The sequence below is a fragment of the Tachypleus tridentatus genome, chromosome 4, assembly GCF_004210375.1.
Source record: "Tachypleus tridentatus isolate NWPU-2018 chromosome 4, ASM421037v1, whole genome shotgun sequence".
NCBI lineage: Eukaryota > Metazoa > Arthropoda > Merostomata > Xiphosura > Limulidae > Tachypleus > Tachypleus tridentatus.
This window is the reverse complement of record NC_134828.1, coordinates 104,555,614-104,576,555: the sequence shown is the minus strand read 5'-3', so window position 1 is coordinate 104,576,555 and position 20,942 is coordinate 104,555,614. Positions and strand designations below refer to the sequence as shown.

At 29.5% G+C, this 20,942-nt stretch overlaps 1 protein-coding gene across 50 annotated transcripts in view; it reads left to right on the top strand.

The window, feature by feature from the left end:
- Positions 1–20,942, top strand: part of LOC143249819 (inositol hexakisphosphate and diphosphoinositol-pentakisphosphate kinase-like) — a 153,197-nt gene that overhangs the window by 78,998 nt on the left and 53,257 nt on the right. For 22 of the 50 annotated variants that reach the window (XR_013027962.1, XM_076500358.1, XM_076500321.1 and 19 more), the window contains 5 exons: positions 4,375–4,487; positions 8,772–8,838; positions 10,595–10,736; positions 11,705–11,931; positions 17,855–17,997. Coding sequence is in view for 48 of the 50 variants with exons in the window: in XM_076500358.1 (XP_076356473.1) it covers positions 4,375–4,487; positions 8,772–8,838; positions 10,595–10,736; positions 11,705–11,931; positions 17,855–17,997 (692 nt within the window). In the remaining 2 variants the exon portion in view is untranslated. Of the gene's footprint in view, positions 1–4,374; positions 4,488–5,859; positions 5,923–8,771; positions 8,839–10,594; positions 10,737–11,704; positions 11,932–17,854; positions 17,998–20,942 lie in introns of all 50 variants that reach the window. The other 28 variants (XR_013027961.1, XM_076500338.1, XM_076500316.1 and 25 more) reach the window with 2 other exon arrangements.

Below are 20,942 nucleotides of genomic sequence, written 5' to 3'. Positions count from 1 at the left end.
AAAAACAACTTTTTGGGGTAATGTTGGTTGTTAACTTTGTTCAAATGAGCCATTTCCTTTTGATTTTGTAAGTAAAACATGTTTTTGGCCTTATTCAGTTTAATAATTTTGAATACTTATATTCAGATTTGTTCTGTAAATGAATGTATATCATTTCTTTCAGTTATCAGATGTTTTACTGAATTTGAAAAAAACTTTAAAAAGAAACAAAAATAAAAAAAACACTTTATTTAATTTCGGTGTCAAAAGTTTCAGCTGTTACATTGGAAATATTTGGACTATGTTTTTACATCATACCCATTTAACAATTAGATTAGTTTTCAAATATTTACATCAAAGAAGAGAAGCTTTTCCAAGAAGACCAACTGTCATCTACCGATAAGCTTTTTATGGTAAATGGAACACTGAATCAAATGTTTAGTAGCCTTTGTACATTTATTTTTAAGAACACATGAAAGCTGGTTTGTATGGTAGAAAAATTATTTGAAGTCATATGACGACTGTGTGATACTGTGAAATATTTCAGTAACTTATGAGCTGATAAATTGGGGCTAGTTTAAATATCTTATATTAAAAATTAGTTGATAACACTAAAGTCTACCAGTCTGATGTGACCCAAATCATTATAGTTGGTTTTATCTGGCTTATGTTTCCAAATTTATCTAGACTTCCTTAATGATCATTTTTTAAAAAAAAATTGATATTTCTATTTATCCACTTCAGGTCAAAAGCACAATATGTACTTTTTACAAGAAAATTTTGTTTTAAATCAAGTGTACAAAATTAAACATTAATTTTTTATGACAGCAAGTAAATTGTGTGTTGTTCAGTGAGTATTGATATTGGGTAAGTTAATATATCATCAAGTCTACACTTGGATATTTTTAGGTATTTGTATTTTAAAAATATGTCGAACATATACTTATTAACAAAAGCACATATTTAAGGCAAGAAACAAAGGTATTTGCGTGCCAGGGGTGAGAGACAAGTTAGCTACAAAGAAAGCTGTTTGTAACTGAAGATGTGTAGTTTTACAAATGAATAAACATTTTTTTTATCAAAACAAAAGTTGATGTTAAAATATTTGATTAATTGTCAATATTTTGTTACTAATGAAAAATTAATTTTACAAACTTATAAATTAAGTTTGATGTTTTTACAAGTGCTCATGCGGTAAAGAAGAAAGTTACCTGAAATATGTGGTGTACATAAAAAATTTGACAATAAAAAAAGTATAAAATTAAATCTAAAAAACAAAATTTTAGGTATATTGATGAATAAAATATTGTGACGCCTTATTTTAACCCTCTATCCACATGCATTGTTTTCTGTGCCTGTCACAAGGTTTTAGTGAGTTACATTCAAGTTTTAATTAAATTACGTTTTTCATGATATATCAATAAATATAAGAATGGAGCTAATAATCCATATTTTAATAGTATATGAGTTTTAAGTTCTTAATTTTATAAGGCCAGGAAAAGAATCTTGAATTTTCCCTAGTATGAGAACTATAACCTTTTCACTCTAAATATCCTCTCTTCTGTAATACTTACCACCCCTCCAACAAGTTTACATTTTTTGTAAATTACTCAATATGATGTAGTCATTGCTCAGACTAAGCATAATTTTTATAGCTTTCAATCTTATTTGGATACAGAGCCTTTAAATAGAAAATCAGACCACTCTTGCTACGCTCCTTTGTCAAATCCTCTCTTTAAAAAGTTTTCAATAGTTTTCTCTGAAAGTCAATACTTTATTATTTAAAACCAATAGAAAGCCAAAGTTTTACTCTATCAGATGATGTTTTATATTACATTGTTTTCTAAACAGAAAATTGTCAATTTGACTTTCAGTTCAAGCATTATTCCAACAGGAAATCCATTTAGATGAATTTTTCAAGTCTTTTGTCACATAGCTAGAAAACCAGAAAAACTGTAATAATTATTGGATGTTATCTTTTCACATGTGATAATTCTGCATTATTTAGTGCATTATTCATATAAATAAAAATTTAGTACAGAACCACCATCAGTATAAAAAGAAAGGTTAAGTGTCATCAATGGTTAACATAAAAAGATCATGACCCAGGTCAGTACTTTATTTCTTGTTTATAGTGTGTAATATTTATTTATTATTATAAAAGTAACAACAATGTAATAACAGGAAACTTTTTATGCTGTTAAGGTTAGACTAGGAACAGTCAACATTGACTCCATATATTCATAACAAATTTTTAGTGAATATATATCTTTAAAAATGCAGATTTTTTTTGTACAGAAAAGGTATATAATGTTTACTGGTATCACTTGGTTGGTGTAATCCACTGAATTAGCAATGAGAGAATTAGTGAAACAAAAGTTATTTTGTGATCGTAATTAATTTTTTATGAATTACTAATTATTATTATCAAATTTGTATTCTCTTGGAATTTGTCATTATATTTCTGCACAAAATTTACTTGGTAACTTAAAAATTTGAATTATAATAATATATGTCACTACAGTAAAGCTCCCCGCTAGTACAGCGGTATGTTTCCGGATTTACAACGCTAAAATCAGGGGTTCGATTCCCCTCGGTGGGCTGAGCAGATAGCCCTTTGTGGCTTTGCTATACGAAAAACACACACTACAGTAAAAATGTGAATGGTCTCTGTTGGTAATGATACACTGTCAGTCTTCATGGTAAATGCTGATTAGTTTTTCTTAAAAGTAAATATAAATAAATGTTTTATGAGCATGTTTTTTTTAAATCAGTTATAGTTACACCATATGTATAAATGTTTATAATTTTTCTAGTATTTTATGAAAAGCAAATTTTTCTTCTTTATTCATCTCCTGTAGTAAATAGTCCATGATTGTATATTTTTGTTATGTTCTAAATCTGTTTCTTGATAAAAATTGAATCATATGAAAAAATTTGTTATCAAAGAAATATTCCTACACAGTCAGATGTCTAACTCTGCAATTCAGAAATTGAGTTGACAAAAGCAAAAAACTTTGAGGGTGAAGAGAAAATAGTCAAAGGTATAACCTCATGAAAAAATATTTATAAAATTGATTACATTTTTAAGTCTTTTACTTAAGTTAAAAACATTGTAATGTATTTTATTGTCATCTGTTGGGTTGAAGAGATTTTTGTTTTTTACATAAACAGACATTGGTGTTTAAATGTAATATTATATGATTCCTGATTTAATTTGTAATGGTATTTTATTTCTCTTAATATTCAGAGAGATTGACCATAAATTTGATAATAAATACTTAGAAAAATAAATATTAAAAAAAATAACATGAAGTTCTGACTCAACTGGAGTTTGAATATGTGCTTTTCACATGGTAGTTGAGTACTGTAACAACTGTGACAACCAGTTTTTGTAATCGAATGTTAATAAATAATTGAAAGCCCTGAGTTAAACTATCATGTTATTCTGGATTTTACAAATTGTGTAAGATCTTGTTCTGAACATTATGAACTACTAATAATAATAAATAAAAACTGTAAAGAATCTTCACCTGATGAGGCTTTAAATCCAAGACTTTTGCTTGTGACTAACAGTTTGGACCTAATGAACAAAATGAGCATTATAAATAAAAAGTGTGTGTATGTGTGTATAATATATATATATATATATAAACTATAAATGCAATAGCATGTCTAGTATCATCTAGCAAGCACTGATTGTAGTATGTAATAACATACAAATAAATTCAGGCAAATAATTAAAAATTTGGTAGTAAATGATTTTCCCAATTTAACTCGGGCAGCTGTTTCTTTACATGGAGGTGCCCAAGTTATGTTTAGCAAATCACAGGAGGAGTTTAATGAAACAAGTTTTTTTTTTTTTTTTAATATACATACCTTATGCTTACTATTGAATAATAACTAATACTGTAAGTGAATTGTTGAATTTATGATTCTGGTGTGAAAATTTGTCATTTGATTGTGTTTCATAAAGTATTACTACACTTGTTCATATTTTATAGGCTACAAAAACTGGAATTTTAATATATATATATATATATATTCATAATATAGAAGCTACCTGTATTGTAACATTTTCGTTTGTTCACATTTCAAGGATTGCTGATAATAAAGTCAGAACCAGATTTCTTTATTGATTCATAGTACAGAAGTTACCTGTACTGTAATATAATATATATGTTGGTTCATATTTCATTGACTGCTAGTAATGGAATTAAAGCCAGATGTTTAAATGATACATTTGTTAGGCTTAATCAGTATAATGTGACTTTTCATATAATAATTACATTAGTCCATGAGTTTATTGAGTAATATTTGATGCAGTGAAACCTCAAATATTTATTTTGAATTAAATTAAAACCTAATACTTAGTGACAGTGGTCCATGTTTTAGGGATTACTTGCATTGGAAGGGGAACTTACACCTATCTTGGTGCAGATGGTGAAGAGTGCAAATACTAATGGGCTTCTTGACAATGATTGTGACTCCAGCAAATACCAGATCATGTAAGTTTTAGTTTTATCTCCCATTGATTTTTCAAATTGGTTATTGGTACATAATTATTAAAGTGTATATTTGTTTATGTTTACTGATTTCTACTCAGTATAAATATTTGAATGATAATAAACTTTATTTTTATGTAACATGTTAACTGACATTATGTTAACTGGTAAGTTAACCCTAATTCATGAAAATACACACTATAAATTAATTTGTTTACCTGTTATGTGCACTGACTACACTAAAGTAGATAAAAGAAGTGAGGAAAATTTTGTATATTTTAACAACAAACTAGAGAAACTTTGATTATTCCTGATGTTTCAGCTTGTTTTTTTTTCAATGATTTTTGAGTTTCACAGGTTACAAAACTAATTTTGAATGAGAGTAAGGGAAAAAATATAAGACCACTTATCTGCTTTTCAGTTAATGTAACTTTGAATCATTTTGTAACCTGTGATATTTAAAGATTCTTGTAAAATGTATAAGCTAAAACATTACGTAAGATAATAAAATTAGTTAAAGTAGTTTTTTTCTCTTTTTAATATGGTTTCGATTTTTCAGTTAACAGTGAAAACTTTTCAAAACTAAAACTTTGTTTGTTTGTTTTTCTGCCAAAAAATAGTTAAGAAACTTTCTGTACATTAGGTTTTTATATAAAGAGGAAAAGCATAAGAAAAAAGAAATGAGTTAGAGTAAAAATCACTTTAGAACATCATGATTTCCTTCCTCTGGACTGTTTGCAACTGTATATTGTGTTCATATATTGAATTGTTGTTGAATTTTTATTTTATTTTTCTTATTTACACCCACAGGAAAGTTGTTTTTCTATAAACCAGATCTTTATTTTCTGCAGTTCTGGCTGGATGCAGTGATTATTGAAATATAAAAACACTACTATTTTTCTAATTTTTTTTAAAATTAAATTTTAAGTTCATTTCTTATCAAAGGTTTTTGTAAATAATAACAGTAATAAAATATTGTAAGAATCATGATAATTATTTTAGTATTGTATGGACTGAATAGAACAATTACTGAAAGTTTAAACCTCAGATGTTGATACGTCATCTATATTTCACTTAATGACAGTACATTTTTTATCATTGAATAATGTTTGACCATGAAAAAGCATGATACATTTCAATCAAGCCTATATATTTGTGAGTTTGTGTTACTTGTGTTTTTAAAACACGAGTCCCTTGAAAAAGGCATATTAGAAATTTTGTTGATGTAAGAGAAAGTTTTATGTTAATTGAATCAGCCCATTCACTACTAAAGTTGTAATAAATGAACGTTTTAAAAAGATTTGCTAGAAATCATTATTAATCTCAGTATACTGATAACACATTTAATTGAAATGTTTCTATCATTCTTATCTAGTAATAGATCATGTTTCAGTTTTAGGCCAACACACACCATAAGAAATGGAATCTCATTGATACAGTTAAGTGTTTGAACAAAATTTTTATAATGTAACCCTGCAACCCAGAAAGATTTCATATTGAGTGACAACAGCAAACAACAGATAAATGTTATTAAAATGCTACCATTACTTATACTATTGGAAAACTGTATTGCTCAAGTAAAGAATAATATGTTTTAATTATTGTTAGCCATATTATTGTGTGATATCATACATATTACCTAACTGTTACATCGAGGTTAAACATTTGTTTTCATTCTGATGATGAGTACACTTCATGACCACTTTCAGTGTTACATGCATATTTATAATTAAATCAAGTATCTATTTATCCTACAAAAATACTTCATATTAAAATAAATTGCAGAAAATGTTTTTGAAAATAACATTATCTGTGATTGAACTATAAATTATAACATCATAAGGACTAATTCTAATTTATTTCTAACCACCCCCTGCTGTTACAGCAGTAAGTCTTCAGATTTACAATGCTAAAATCAGGGGTTTGATTCCTTTTGGTGGATCAACAGATAGCCCAGTAGTGTGGCTTTGCTATAAGAAAACACACAGTTTCTAACCATTAACTGGGAGTTTAGATTAACATTTGCTGTTTAGTTTTTAAGAATACAAATTTCTGTTTATGAGACCAGTAACAAATAAGCTATATGAACATTTAAAAGGCTTTAAGTGTCAATAATTGTTAGTAAATCAGTTAAACTGAAACTATAGATATCTTTTGTTGACTGATCACTGTTGACTAGCATGCCAACTCAGATTTCATTATCTTAATACATCTTGTCAGTTCCTGTACATAGTAATTAGATTGTTTTAATACATCTTGTCAGTTCCTGTACATAGTAATTAGATTGCTTTAATACATCTTGTCAGTTCCTGTACATAGTAATTAGATTGTTTTAATACATCTTGTCAGTTCCTGTACATAGTAATTACATTGTTTTAATACATCTTGTCAGTTCCTGTACATAGTTATTAGATTGTTTTAATACATCTTGTCAGTTCCTGTACATAGTAATTAGATTGTTTTAATACATCTTGTCAGTTCCTGTACATAGTAATTAGATTGTTTTAATACATCTTGTCAGTTCCTGTACATAGTAATTTGATTGTTGTAATACATCTTGTCAGTTCCTGTACATAGTAATTAGATTGTTTTAATACATCTTGTCAGTTCCTGTACATAGTAATTAGATTGTTTTAATACATCTTGTCAGTTCCTGTACATAGTAATTAGATTGTTTTAATACATCTTGTCAGTTCCTGTACATAGTAATTAGATTGTTTTAATACATCTTGTCAGTTCCTGTGCATAGTAATAAGATTGTTTTAATACATCTTGTCAGTTCCTGTACATAGTAATTAGATTGTTTTAATACATCTTGTCAGTTCCTGTACATAGTAATTTGATTGTTGTAATACATCTTGTCAGTTCCTGTACATAGTAATTAGATTGTTTTAATACATCTTGTCAGTTCCTGTACATAGTAATTAGATTGTTTTAATACATCTTGTCAGTTCCTGTACATAGTAATAAGATTGTTTTAATACATCTTGTCAGTTCCTGTACATAGTAATAAGATTGTTTTAATTTTCTTCAGTTCTTTCTCAGAAAATTAACATGCTAATTCACAATAAAAATACTGAACTGTTTATCTTTCACTACCTGGAGGCTGCAGCAATAAACTGTCTTTTATGAGTAGATATTTGGTTGTTTACTTTTGTTGTTATTTTGTTGAATATTTTAATAAATATTCTGAAAAGGTTGCACAGTTCTTGCAGTTATTTGAATATAAAAATTTTGTATTACATATACATGGTGTACTGAATGCCATGAAATGTAAGTCATGGAGTAAGACTATTTTTGTAGCATATTCGATGTACTTGAAGTGTCAGTATATCTCATACTTTTAGTCCATTGTGTAATGCTTGCATTGATATTTAACATAAATATAAAAAAAGGCACTTTGAGCAATGCTTTAAATAAATTTAGGCATAAAGATATGTAGGACTACTTTTCCATATTCTGTGTGTATGTACTTATAATGCTAAATTCTGGTATGTAATTCCATTTAGTGGACTTATTGCAAGTAGTCCAACATGTGGGTTTACGGTTATGAAAAGAAAAGAAAAAAAACTGGCATGGGATCAAGGTTGGTCAGTAAGACCTGTCCGTCATTAATAAAACTACTATTAGAAAAATAGTGCAGTTATGGTTGTAACAGTGACAAGCCTGTATGTGTAATTTTATATACATTTATGGAGATAAATATTATTCTATGTGTTTGTAATGATGAGGTTTATTTATGTTAGCTGCACTTGTACTAATTATTTAACTCTGGAAGCTATTTTTTCATAAAGTGTTTATTTTCACAAAGTGTTGTTCAACTCGGAATACATGTATTATAATCATAATAACACACAATTCAAAGTATTTGTGGTACTTTTTACTCATTATGATTATGTTTTTATGAACTGATTGAGAGTTCTCTTAATAATTCCACTTTACATTACATGGTTGCATCTTATCACTTGAGGCTATTGGTGCAGTAGGATAATTAAAACAAATACTTTGTCCAAAATATATTGTGTAAACTTCAGGTTATTTTGCTTCAAGGATTACCATTATTTGTTATATTTTTTAATTACGTGAGTTCAGTTATTTTGTTTTGAGTTGCTTTATACTTTGGATATACTGTTTCCAAGCTAATATAAATCTACAATTCCAACTTCTGATATTGAAATTTAGATATGTTTATAAATATTTAGTTATGATTTGATTCAGTTAAAAATAGTCAATTTCTTGTTATATTGTATTTGTTCTTGTATATTGTTGTTAACTTATTGCTAAAAGGGTGAAACAAAGGTTACATGAAGCATTGCAAGTGGACGATGAATTTACTGAAGAAGACTATGAACGGGTATGTCATTTAACCTTTGGCCACAACTGACCTCTGTTTTTTGTATGAAAGGTTTTCTTGTTTTTATGACTTAATTTTGTTAGGTTGTGTAATACCTTACATGTGGTATTTCTTTAAATAAAAATTAAAAAGTGCATTATATATTTTTGTTTTTAAACTGTTAAATGATTTAGCTTGGATGCATTGCAAATTTAATTGGTGATTAGTGTAATGTATGCTTAATATAACAAGTTGATAGTGAGTTTTGGATATTATTTTCACAATATTGAATGTTGTAGTGAGTGTTTGGAAAAATTACCATTGGTATTTTAACAGCATGAATAGCATACATATTGTCAGTTTAATTCCTGAGCTTTATTCTCATGTATTAGTGTATATCATGAATTGGATAGCAAATTATAGAAATGAATACACTAAAACTGTCTCCAGTTTCACTCTCTCATAAAAGTTTAATAATTTTAATGTTATGGTTTTATTTCAGTACACAAATAAATAGAATATATTTTAAGGAATAACTACTAGTTTTAGACGACAAATTAACCATGTAATAAATTTATTATATAACATTTAAAGAAATGTAAGGGCTGAGCTGATAGTATCAAAGAAGATGTGTTTTCTAAAGTAATGTGAAACCTAAATATTTAAATGAATTAAATATCCATGATCTTGAGTTTTCAGAGCAACTTGTGTGTATGTACACACTTATACATGGATAGAATTATATTGTTAATTCTATGATGGAAGGAAATAATAACATTTAGTTGTTTCATCTTTGTGTACATGTGTATTTTGAAGACTTTACTATTTACAAACAGCTTTAATTGAAAAATGAACATACGTTGTAGTATTGTCTATTATTGTGATAAAGTGGGTAATGATAATTTCAGATACATTTTTATCATCAGTAATGCAAAAGTGAATTAAGTTAGTCACCACTTTCCTGCAACAAAACTTGTGTAAAATATGTTCATCTAAGAATGTTTTAACATTGTGCTTTCACTGGTCAGGCTCTTTTAAATTATTTGATGAAATTAATGATAACAAATCAGTTTCTTTAGAGACTGCTAATTTTTGTGTTCTTAGTTTACAGATAACATTTTCAGTTTTAAGTTTATCAGAAATGTACACACTTTTTTTATTATGACTAATGTAGAAATAAACATACATGTGCAATTTCATGACTGATTGATCAAGTAACTGAATATATGCAGTAAGTAACACTAGTCCAAGAAGAACACTGAAACTAAATTTCACTGAATAACTAACACTCTACTAACTGAAAACTGACTTGAAGCTTCACTGCTTCTCATATTTATAATTCAGTCTTACTTTTGGAAACTTTGCAAATCTCTCAGTCACTCATATTCCAATGTGCTTTCTTGCTAATATCCAAATTAAACATTAAAAATATTGCTTATTATATTAAACTAAGTTTATAGTATTTTATTAGAACTCTGATTTCATATCTGTCCTGATACCTATCTTTGAAATAGGTAACTGTTATACATCATTAGTTGTATGTTCGGAAAAGGACATTTTTTAAAACTTGTACGTGTATGAAATGGTGTAGTTTAAATTTTAAACTAAAAACCAAAATCAGATAAAATATTGTTTGTTTTTTTCAATTTCTGGATTGTAGTCTGCAAGAGAAAAGCCATGGTTAAGTGCTTGTTTTTTAAGGTGCAGTGCTATCATGTGAAATTTAATCATAGCATGTGACTGTACAAAAAAAAATATATCATTGTTATCATTAAAGCTGAACCCAACTCATGCAAGGTCCATTCAGAATGCCATGCAGTTTATCAAGAATCCTGTGCAAGCTTGTCAGCATGTTCATGACTTGATCCAGAAATTTAATGTTCTGATAAAACAGAAGAGAGAAGATCCTTGTCAGCCTGGTAAGTTTTAATTTGTAGGAAATGTTAAAATGTTAAATATGGAAAAGTTTGTAAGTTTATAGAAGACAAAACTGAAGTCATACCATCTGTTTGTGCACTTTCACACTCTCCTACAAACCTGCCCTTAAGTTTCCATATAGGTTATATTTTATTTCACAGTCACACAATACTTTGTTTTATTTGTTTTTTCCAAATTTGTGATCATCATTTAATGTTGGCCAGCCATGTTCACAGTCACACGTGAAATGTTTGGCTTATTTTCTGAATCTTTCACATGAACTACATCTTCTTGTAACCATCTTTGAATTTCTCTTTCACTGGTTCTATCTTTGTACATATTGTTTAATTTTGTGTTTATTTCTGAAGGTGTTTGGAATGAAGTTGATATTAATATTCTTTGAATGACATCATCTTTCCTCTAATTTCGTTTTAATCTCAATGTCCTTTGGTCTGCACCTTTCAAAACACTAGGTTTTTGAGTAATGTGCAGTTGAATTTTAATTATGTAAAAGAATAACTTGGATTTGTTCTTCACTGCTTAAGTTTTTTTGTTTTTTTTTTAGTTTTAGCCATGTTGATTTTCCTAAACTCTTTGAATGACTGGGGCACATTACTGATGATTCAATTCAGTTCACTTGTTGGAAAGCATGCTGGTAATTTAAAATGGACGTGAAGAAAATTTCATTATGAAACATGTATAAGTGGATAAAGCCTTATTGACTCTGCATATAATAATACTCATTAGTTATTCAGCAGTTACATTGTAATGCATTACAACGTAAGAATGAGACTGTTTAGACTTTGTCAGTATTGATATCCAGTCTAGAAAGGTTTTATAGAAAAATCTGTTCATTTTTTTCTTAGATCCTGAAAGTAAATTTAGTTATTATGTAGTTTTAAAAACAAAATACACCAGTTGTTATGAAGTTGGTATAATTGGCAAGTTTGTTTTTTTTAATACCTGTTAGAACCTCCTCTTTATCATGGTGAAACATGGGATTTAATGCAGCGTAGATGGGCTAAATTGGAGAAAGACTTTAAACTAAAGAATGGAAAGTTTGACATCAGTAAGGTGCCAGACATCTATGACTGTATAAAGTATGATTTACAGCACAATCAGTACACACTACAGTTCCCTCATGCTGAAGAGCTCTACATCTATGCCAAGGCCTTAGCAGATATTGTTATTCCTCTGGTTAGTATGCAACATACTATATAATTTTAGGACTTTAAGTGCATGTTGTATTCTTTACTTTTTTGTATATGTGTATTCTGTCCTTTTATTGTCAGTAGAAACACATACTTCAGAATTGTTTTCAATCTTGTAAAGGGATTAAAGACTCACTTGAGCAGCTAATTCCACTGATATATAATTGTTATGTAACATTGAATTTTAACTGTTTGTAAACACAGAAATTTCAAAAATTGCTACTTTTAATATGTTTACATGTGTAAGATAAAGTTTATTATGTTGACATGTTTTTTATTTGTGAGACGTATTGAATGAATATAATTTATTGGAAACTCTTCTATTCTTAAAAAATTATAAATGCAATATAAGTTTAACATTTTCTAAACAAACTAATTAATCTGAAGTGAATTTCTGACTCAATAACATTTACAAGTTGGATTAAAATACTGAGCAAAGAGGGAGTGTTAGTGATACTGACAAGGTAGAATTTAAGAACATCCTATCTTTTCTGTTTTCTAAGCTATTAACATAATTATGGGTAAGAAGAAATGCCATTCCAAGTGTAACATTGCATTTCTGTATATAAAATTTAATTTAACAACATAGTTTGTTAAGTAAAAATGTATTTCATAAAAAAGAAGAAAAATGTTGAAATATTAGTATGATTTAATTTTAGTGGTTTTTTTTGACAGAGTTGATTCAGTATATGTGCACTGTTTTCATAATCCATGCTGTTACATAACTAGTTTTATCTCATCTTTCACTGTTTTAAGTCCTATTATGAAAATTAAACAATGAATCAGATTTTAAAAAATAAGAATGCAGTTACAAGACCTAAATGAGTTTATAAATTTTACTGGCTATTTAACTATCTAACTCAGTCACATGGACAGACCTTGTAGGTTAACTGTCTAACTCAGTAACATGGACAGACCCTGTAGGTTAACTGTATAGCTCAGTCACATGGACAGACCCTGTAGGTTAACTGTATAGCTCAGTCACAAGTAGAATCTTGTGGGTTAACTATATAACTCAGTCCCATGGGCAGACCTTGTGGGTTAACTGTCTAACTCAGTCACATGGACAGACCTTGTAGGTTAACTGTATAACTCAGTCACATGGACAGACCTTGCAGGTTAACTGTCTAACTCAGTCTCATGGTCAGACCCTGTAGGTTAACTAACTCAGTCTCGTGGACAGACCTTGTAGGTTAACTGTCTAACTCTGTCTCGTGGACAGACCCTGTAGGTTAACTGTATAGCTCAGTCACATGGACAGACCCTGTAGGTTAACTGTATAGCTCAGTCACATGGACAGACCCTGTAGGTTAACTGTATAACTCAGTCACAAGTAGAACCTTGTGGGTTAACTATATAACTCAGTCCCATGGGCAGACCTTGTGGGTTAACTGTCTAACTCAGTCACATGGACAGACCTTGTAGGTTAACTGTATAACTCAGTCTCATGGGCAGACCTTGCAGGTTAACTGTCTAACTCAGTCTCATGGACAGACCCTGTAGGTTAACTTTTGTAACTCAGTCTCATGGACAGACCTTGTAGGTTAACTGTCTAACTCTGTCTCGTGGACAGACCCTGTAGGTTAACTGTATAGCTCAGTCACATGGACAGACCCTGTAGGTTAACTGTATAGCTCAGTCACATGGACAGACCCTGTAGGTTAACTGTATAACTCAGTCACAAGTAGAACCTTGTGGGTTAACTATATAACTCAGTCCCATGGGCAGACCTTGTAGGTTAACTGTCTAACTCAGTCTCATGGGCAGACCTTGTAGGTTAACTGTCTAACTCAGTCTCATGGGCAGACCTTGTAGGTTAACTGTCTAACTCAGTCTCATGGACAGACCCTGTAGGTTAACTTTTGTAACTCAGTCTCATGGACAGACCTTGTAACCATTTTGTGCCTGTTATAGTTTTCATACTATAACTTTTAGTACAGTGTGCATGTCTTCACAAGATTTTGCAAATGTCTGTAAACTTTGTAAGGCTTTTTAAATTTATATGCAAAAACGGCTCGTTTGGGTTGAGAAAATATTTTACATTCGGCCTGACGATGGCCGAAGAAGGTCAGAATGTTGTTCGCTCTTCTATGTAAAATATTTTCTCAACCCAAACGAGCCGTTTTTGCATATAAATTTCTCAGCAAGTGGGTTTCTCGACATCACTGATTATTTGTAAGGCTTTGTTAACAAAATATCAGATTTTCATAAGTAAAGATTTGTTCATGTATTTTTTTTTTGAATGATGAATGTCCAACATGTAAAGTAATTTTGATTTTAAGATTAAAAGTACTTCTAAACATAAGAAAATATTCAGATATGAAATGCAAAATCTATATAACCTCCAGATAATTATCAAATATCTTGCTATTTTTGCTACTGTATTTCTGTTCAGGGTTTGGTCAGTATGGTGGTTGATCTTGGAACCATCATAAAAAAAAAAAAGAAATAAATATAAATTATGCTTTTTTCATTCTAGAATGACAACAGATTATAACACAAAAAGACATTATGTTTAGTCTAACTAGTTTAAATCTTATAATAATAATAATAATAATAATATACATCTATATACATTTATTGTCTTTATTTTTTGAGCTTTCAGCTATTTCTAATTAACAATACAAATGTTGCAATAATGCAGTGCATATGCACTCATGTTGCTGTGTCCAAGAATATAAAATTGGTGTTTATAAAGTGACCTGTCTTGACTGTGTTCTAGTGGACCAGTATTATGCAGAGTCACACTTCAATTATAATATTATATGAGTATATGCATTCTTACAAATTTTGTAAAAGTTCTTAAATTTCAATTATTTTTCTCAAAACATAGAACAGTAAATAAAAAAGTATAAAAAAAAACAATTAGCTCTTCTAGATAAAGACTTTGTACTCTTCTCCTACTTGCCATAAGTTTCCAGCCATCATCAAATTTTGCATGTGGAGAATGTAAAACAATTTTTATTTTTTTTTAGTTTTTATGTATATACATAGTTTGAAATGACAATGTATCAATAGCACAAAAATGTCTGTGTAATTTATCAGGCTCAGTAACTTAGCAGTACTTCGGTCTAAAATATATGATTTATTTTTAGTTTACTAATGTCTTTCTTTGCCATTTGGAATCTAGCATAAAAAGAAAAGTTTTTCACAAAATAATTCACAGAGGTTGAGAAACCTACTAGGGGGCATTTTGGGCACTTGATAGGTTATTCCCCCATCATTGGGTGAAGAAGTTATACGTAAGAAAGTATTCTCAAAAACGAAAAAGATGGGTTGACCAACTTGATTGATTCTATAATTATTTTAATAGCTCAGAAAATAGAAAAGATAGAATGTTTTTATGTTTTGGCTTGTCAATATCAGTAATTTAAGTATTTAATTCCTAAACAATTACATGCTTTATACTTGGGCATCACAAACATCTAATTTAGTGTACCACATAACATACAAAAATCAGTATTTAGGATTTTGTCTTTAATATTTACTTTTACAAACGAAATTTACCAATGTATGATACTAAAATTTGGATTGTAATCTGAAGTTTAATACCAAACGTATTAACATACAATCATAAAATAGTAGTTCAGTAAACATTTGAATTTGAGTCTACAAATGCAATGACATGGCCTTTGACTCATGATCACAGGAAGACCCTTTTCAGTAGGGTTAAGCAAATACCAGATTAATTTTAATGACAATGTACAAAGCAGCTAAATTAAAATTGTTTTGTTTTGTAATTTTTGAATCCATATATTAATTAGCCACTTTATCAGAAACAGCTTAAGTTTTATTTAACCTTTACAAACTAGTAAGATGAAATGTCATTTCAAGTGTAACATTGCATTTCTACATATAAAATTTAATATAAGAATGTAGTTTATGTTTGGAAATAATATTAAAATATTGGATAATGATTATCTAGTTAATTTCACAACATAATTCAAAGGAATGTTTAAATTGCCATCTTTCTAGTGAGCAACATGTGATGTGCTTTTAAACCACCATATTTGAAAATTGTTGTAATGGAGAGGTGTTACGTTTCAAAATAAATAATTATAAATTATAACATTGTTTATCTTTATATGTTTCAGGAAAGTAATTTAGTAATGTTGTCCTTGAAAATTGGACATACTTTGTTTAGTAATAGTTCCCAACTAGTTAGAACCTGGTAATTTATTTACAGTTTTATTTTTCTGCATAGAAGTAAGGAGGCATTACAAGTATTATAGATTGTATTCTTAAGACAGCTGGCATGGGTATTAAAACTTTACTTGAAATAAAGAACAGAACTTTATTTCCATTTTGAAAATATATTTTACTTCAAGTGGGTTTCTTGTCATCACGAATGTGATAGATTGTTTTATTTCTTTCAATACATAGTATTTATTGACACTGACACAACACTTAGGTCATCAAAAGAATTGTAAGTATGTGTTAATAGTTTTTCTATTTGAATATTAGAAGCAAGTAAGCACTAATATCTGTGTGTTTGTGTCAGCAGGGCTTTCCAGCCCTCCCATGTCTGCTGGGACTCTCTTGGAATATCATATATTCTTCCAATTTTTGGAATGCCTGACAAATCTCATGGATTTTTTTAATTAAAAAAAAAAGGGAAAACCAGAACCTTCTCCAAATTTTTACTGCTTGGAGATAAAATAATTAGTTTTGAAAAATTATAGCATATATTTGATATTTTTGCTTGTACTGTATGTGAATCTTGTACTAGGTTCAGTAAATTGAGAAAAATAAAATTTTGGATACAATAAAACAGGCCTAAAAGTGTACAATCACCTGCTTCCTATTTTCTTACTTCAATTACTATAGTATTTAGAGGGTAGCAAGTTCATTAGTATTGAAATTCACCACGATGTGTTTCTAAATTCTGTGTTATTGCTTTCATGGTTTAACTGCAAGTGCCTATTAAAGTAGAGAGTTAATCTCTGGTATATATGCTCCTTATGGTTAAGTTGTAAATGTATGAAAAGCAAAGAAAAATTATATGTAGCTCATGTAATATTTTCAAAATGCTAAAACCTTGTACAGATAGAATTGTTTGTTCTACCTAGTGGAAGACTTTGAGATAATTCTGTAATAAGTAATGTCTTCAGTAATAATCTGAGATTCAGTATTTTCTTTCAGAAATTCCCAGAATTCTTTTACATTTTTTAATTGTGATGTCTTTTTGGTTGATGTCTTATTTGACAATAGTATTAATACTACCGTTTACACAAAGTGAACCAGAAACTGAATATATTCATACATAAAGTTCCAGCTTTGTGCATGCAGTCTACACATTTCTGCTGGCTCTTTATATTTTTCTTAACGTGTGTAGCTTAACAAACATTTCTAACTCTTATGTAGAATTTCCAGTAAAAATGCTTTCCTGTGCAAGTTATAATGTCGTTAGGAATGGGGAAGATGCAATTTTTAAAGGAACCTCCAAGTCATCAGTATCTATAGATGTGTCCAAAAGTTGGTTGTATGAACACCGTTAAACCAATATTATCATTATATATAAACCTACTTCAGGAATCTGGCATCTGATGACGACACTTCTAACATTTGTTAAAATTAATCAATCATAAAGAACTCAATGGTATTCTAAATGTTAAAAATGGCACTGATTTTATCATTTGTTTATTCTGAACTTGAATATCTAAAGCCGCTAAGTATATGTAGAAAAATGGTAAGGCTCAACAGTAAGTGACTTTGGAATACTAAGAGTAAGTAAAAACACTGTTATTCTCTCTTGAAAATCATATTCTTATAACGTATAGAAATGCTATATATGTATTTTTGTTGATTTCTGTAGAAATGCTGACAACATTTCAACTGTTTAAATTACAGATAGTTAATACTGTTAAAATTTTCATCTGTTGTCTACTGACTTAGCATTTTTACTTTAGGAGTATGGTATAACAAAAAAAGAAAAACTTACAGTGGGATTAGGAATCTGTACTCCTTTGCTGAAGAAGATCCGTGCAGACTTGCATCGGAATATTGACCCTTCGGGTGATGAAACAGAGAGTGTGAATCGACTAAATCCACAGTAAAGTTTTTTGTTTCTCAATTACATTCTTCTCTATAGACTTATCCTAAATCACACATTCCTTTTGTGTCTCTATAGACTTATCCTAAATCACACATTCCTTTTGTGTCTCTATAGACTTATCCTAAATCACACATTCCTTTTGTGTCTCTATAGACTTATCCTAAATCACACATTCCTTTTGTGTCTCTATAGACTTATCCTAAATCACACATTCCTTTTGTGTCTCTATAGACTTATCCTAAATCACACATTCCTTTTGTGTCTCTATAGACTTATCCTAAATCACACATTCCTTTTGTGTCTCTATAGACTTAACCTAAATCACACATTCCTTTTGTGTCTCTATAGACTTATCCTAAATCACACATTCCTTTTGTGTCTCTATTAGACTTATTCTAAATCACACATTCTTTTTGTGTTTCTATTAGACTTATTCTAAATCACACATTCTTTTTGTGTCTCTATTAGACTTATTCTAAATCACACATTCTTTTTGTGTCTCTATTAGACTTATTCTAAATCACACATTCCTTTTGTGCCTCTGTAGGCTTATTCTAAATCACACATTCTTTTTGTGTCTCTATTAGACTTATTCTAAATCACACATTCCTTTTGTGCCTCTGTAGGCTTACCCTAAATTACACATTCCTTTTGTGCCTCTGTAGGCTTACCCTAAATTACACATTCCTTTTGTGCCTCTGTAGGCTTATCATGAATTGCACATGCCTTTTGTGCCTCTGTAGACTTGTCTTAAATTACATGTTCCTTTTGTTATTTCTTGAATAGCTTGAAAGCAAATATTATTACATATTAGTTTCATTTTAGAATTAATACTAATTGTTTTCTTATATATCATAGTATGAAATGTTCAGGACCATCCTGCTACTTCATAATATTTGTGTTAATTTGTAACCAAAATTAGGTGTAAAATAATTTTTGAGAGAATTTGTGTTTACTGTAAGTACATGTTAACACTCATAAATGAACTGCAGTATTCTGGTACTGTTTTATTTGCTGAACAGTTAATGAACAAACATTTGAAACGTGAGTTGTGCATGTTTATACATACAGATTGACCTTGTCAGTCTGGGTAAAAGTCACTTCAAATTTCATACAGTTTAATTTTAAACATGTATAATAAGAATTGATATTTCTTGGCTAAGTCACACAACCACTTTCGTGCTATATTTAAATCTTTTATACAGGCATAGTTAAGTCAACGTCAGCAGCAAAAAACGTAATAAACAAAAGGGAATTCTTAATATTCATGGCACTTCAAATTATTTTAGGTAGAATTGGAGTATATTAATCTATGAGACTTTTTTTCATTCTTTGTTAGCTACATTTTTGTGCACTAGCATGGGTTGTGATATACCCAATTCAATTTTATTACTTATCAGGGTCTTTACCAGCCTTCTTCAAGTTAAAGTTCTTTTAGGCAGGATTAGAGTAAATTAACCTATAAACCTTGGGCATGAACAAATACATCAAATGAAAACACCAGGCTTCCTGAATCCAAAATTGTAATTAAGCTTTGTTAACCTGAATATGACTTAAGAAAGTCTAAACATTGTTCTCTGCTTTATTTTGGTAAAAGTGTTAATATCCATAGCAGTCATCCTGAGATACAAAACCAATTAGATCTCATATTGGTCAAGATGTGATAGAGCTACAAGCTAAAAGTTTGTATTTGAAAGCAACAACAGAGTTGTTCTGTGAGCCACTATGATGTGGCTAAAACATTATTTTTATCATAACATTGTTGAAAGAAAGGCAGTGTCAAAAAGAGAGTTTTGACTAGTTTCAAGAACACAGGAATGCCATACTGGAACACGATTAGCAAAAGTTAGAACTCGCTTAGGATGAACAAGAAATATAATTGCACGTTATGACAAATATCTCAAGATTATGCTACTAAGAGTGCACTGACAGATAATCTGCCAGCTGGCCCAGGATTTAGAAGGAACCAGGTCAGCTCATACATAGATTCTTGTAAAATGATAAAATTTGTTTTTTATGAATGTGTATGAGTGACAAAAACACAATCCTAAGATTAAATAATGAGACCACTTATAGATATTGAATGGTAGAACTGAATTTTGCATGCCCAAGCATAAAGAAGATTCTCAAAATTACTGCATCTAATCTGAATGAACTCTGGAAGCTGCTGTAGGTATTCTGGAAGAACATGCCTCAGGATTTTCTCCAGAAATGCTCTCATAGTGTGAATGATAGAGTAAAAGTTGCTCTGTATGCTAAGGTACCACATGATCTTATCAAGACATACTTTCACAGTATGGAAGATAAATTCAAATGCATGGTGAGGTGGACATACAAAACTAAATATGTTAAAAATGGTTCTAAGCATTGTAGAGAAAATAAATATATTAAGCAGTTGCTGAATTTCAAGTTTATATGTATTTAGTCACTGTTCATTAACGTGGTCCCTTACTTTTGCACATTAATGTACTTCCTTTTAAACACGTCTTTTTCCCCCTAAACTTAAGAATTTTCCAACATGCACTTTGAGTAGATTCTGTGAATGTAAAAACAAATACTAAGAAGTGGATTAGTAATATAAAATAATACAACAATTCTAAAACATTTTGAAATATTGAAAATTTGTAAATATAATATTTAGTAGCTACAGTACTTGACCACTCGAAGTATACTATTTGTAACACTCACCACAAAAACAGTATTCCTTCTATTGTTTTCTTGAATTACATATTCAAAAGAGAAATTATTATTTTATTTAATAATAACATTTCAAGCCAGTACTTGTCAGAGGTGTATACAAGACTGTTTATAGGTATTGGGGATTTGAAAGGCAAGATCTGAAAATGTTCAAGTCAACCCAAATTTCTGTCAGTGTTTGACATCATTTTCTGTTTTATATGAAATGAAAAAAGTATCAAAAATTAACCATGAGCAGGCATCAT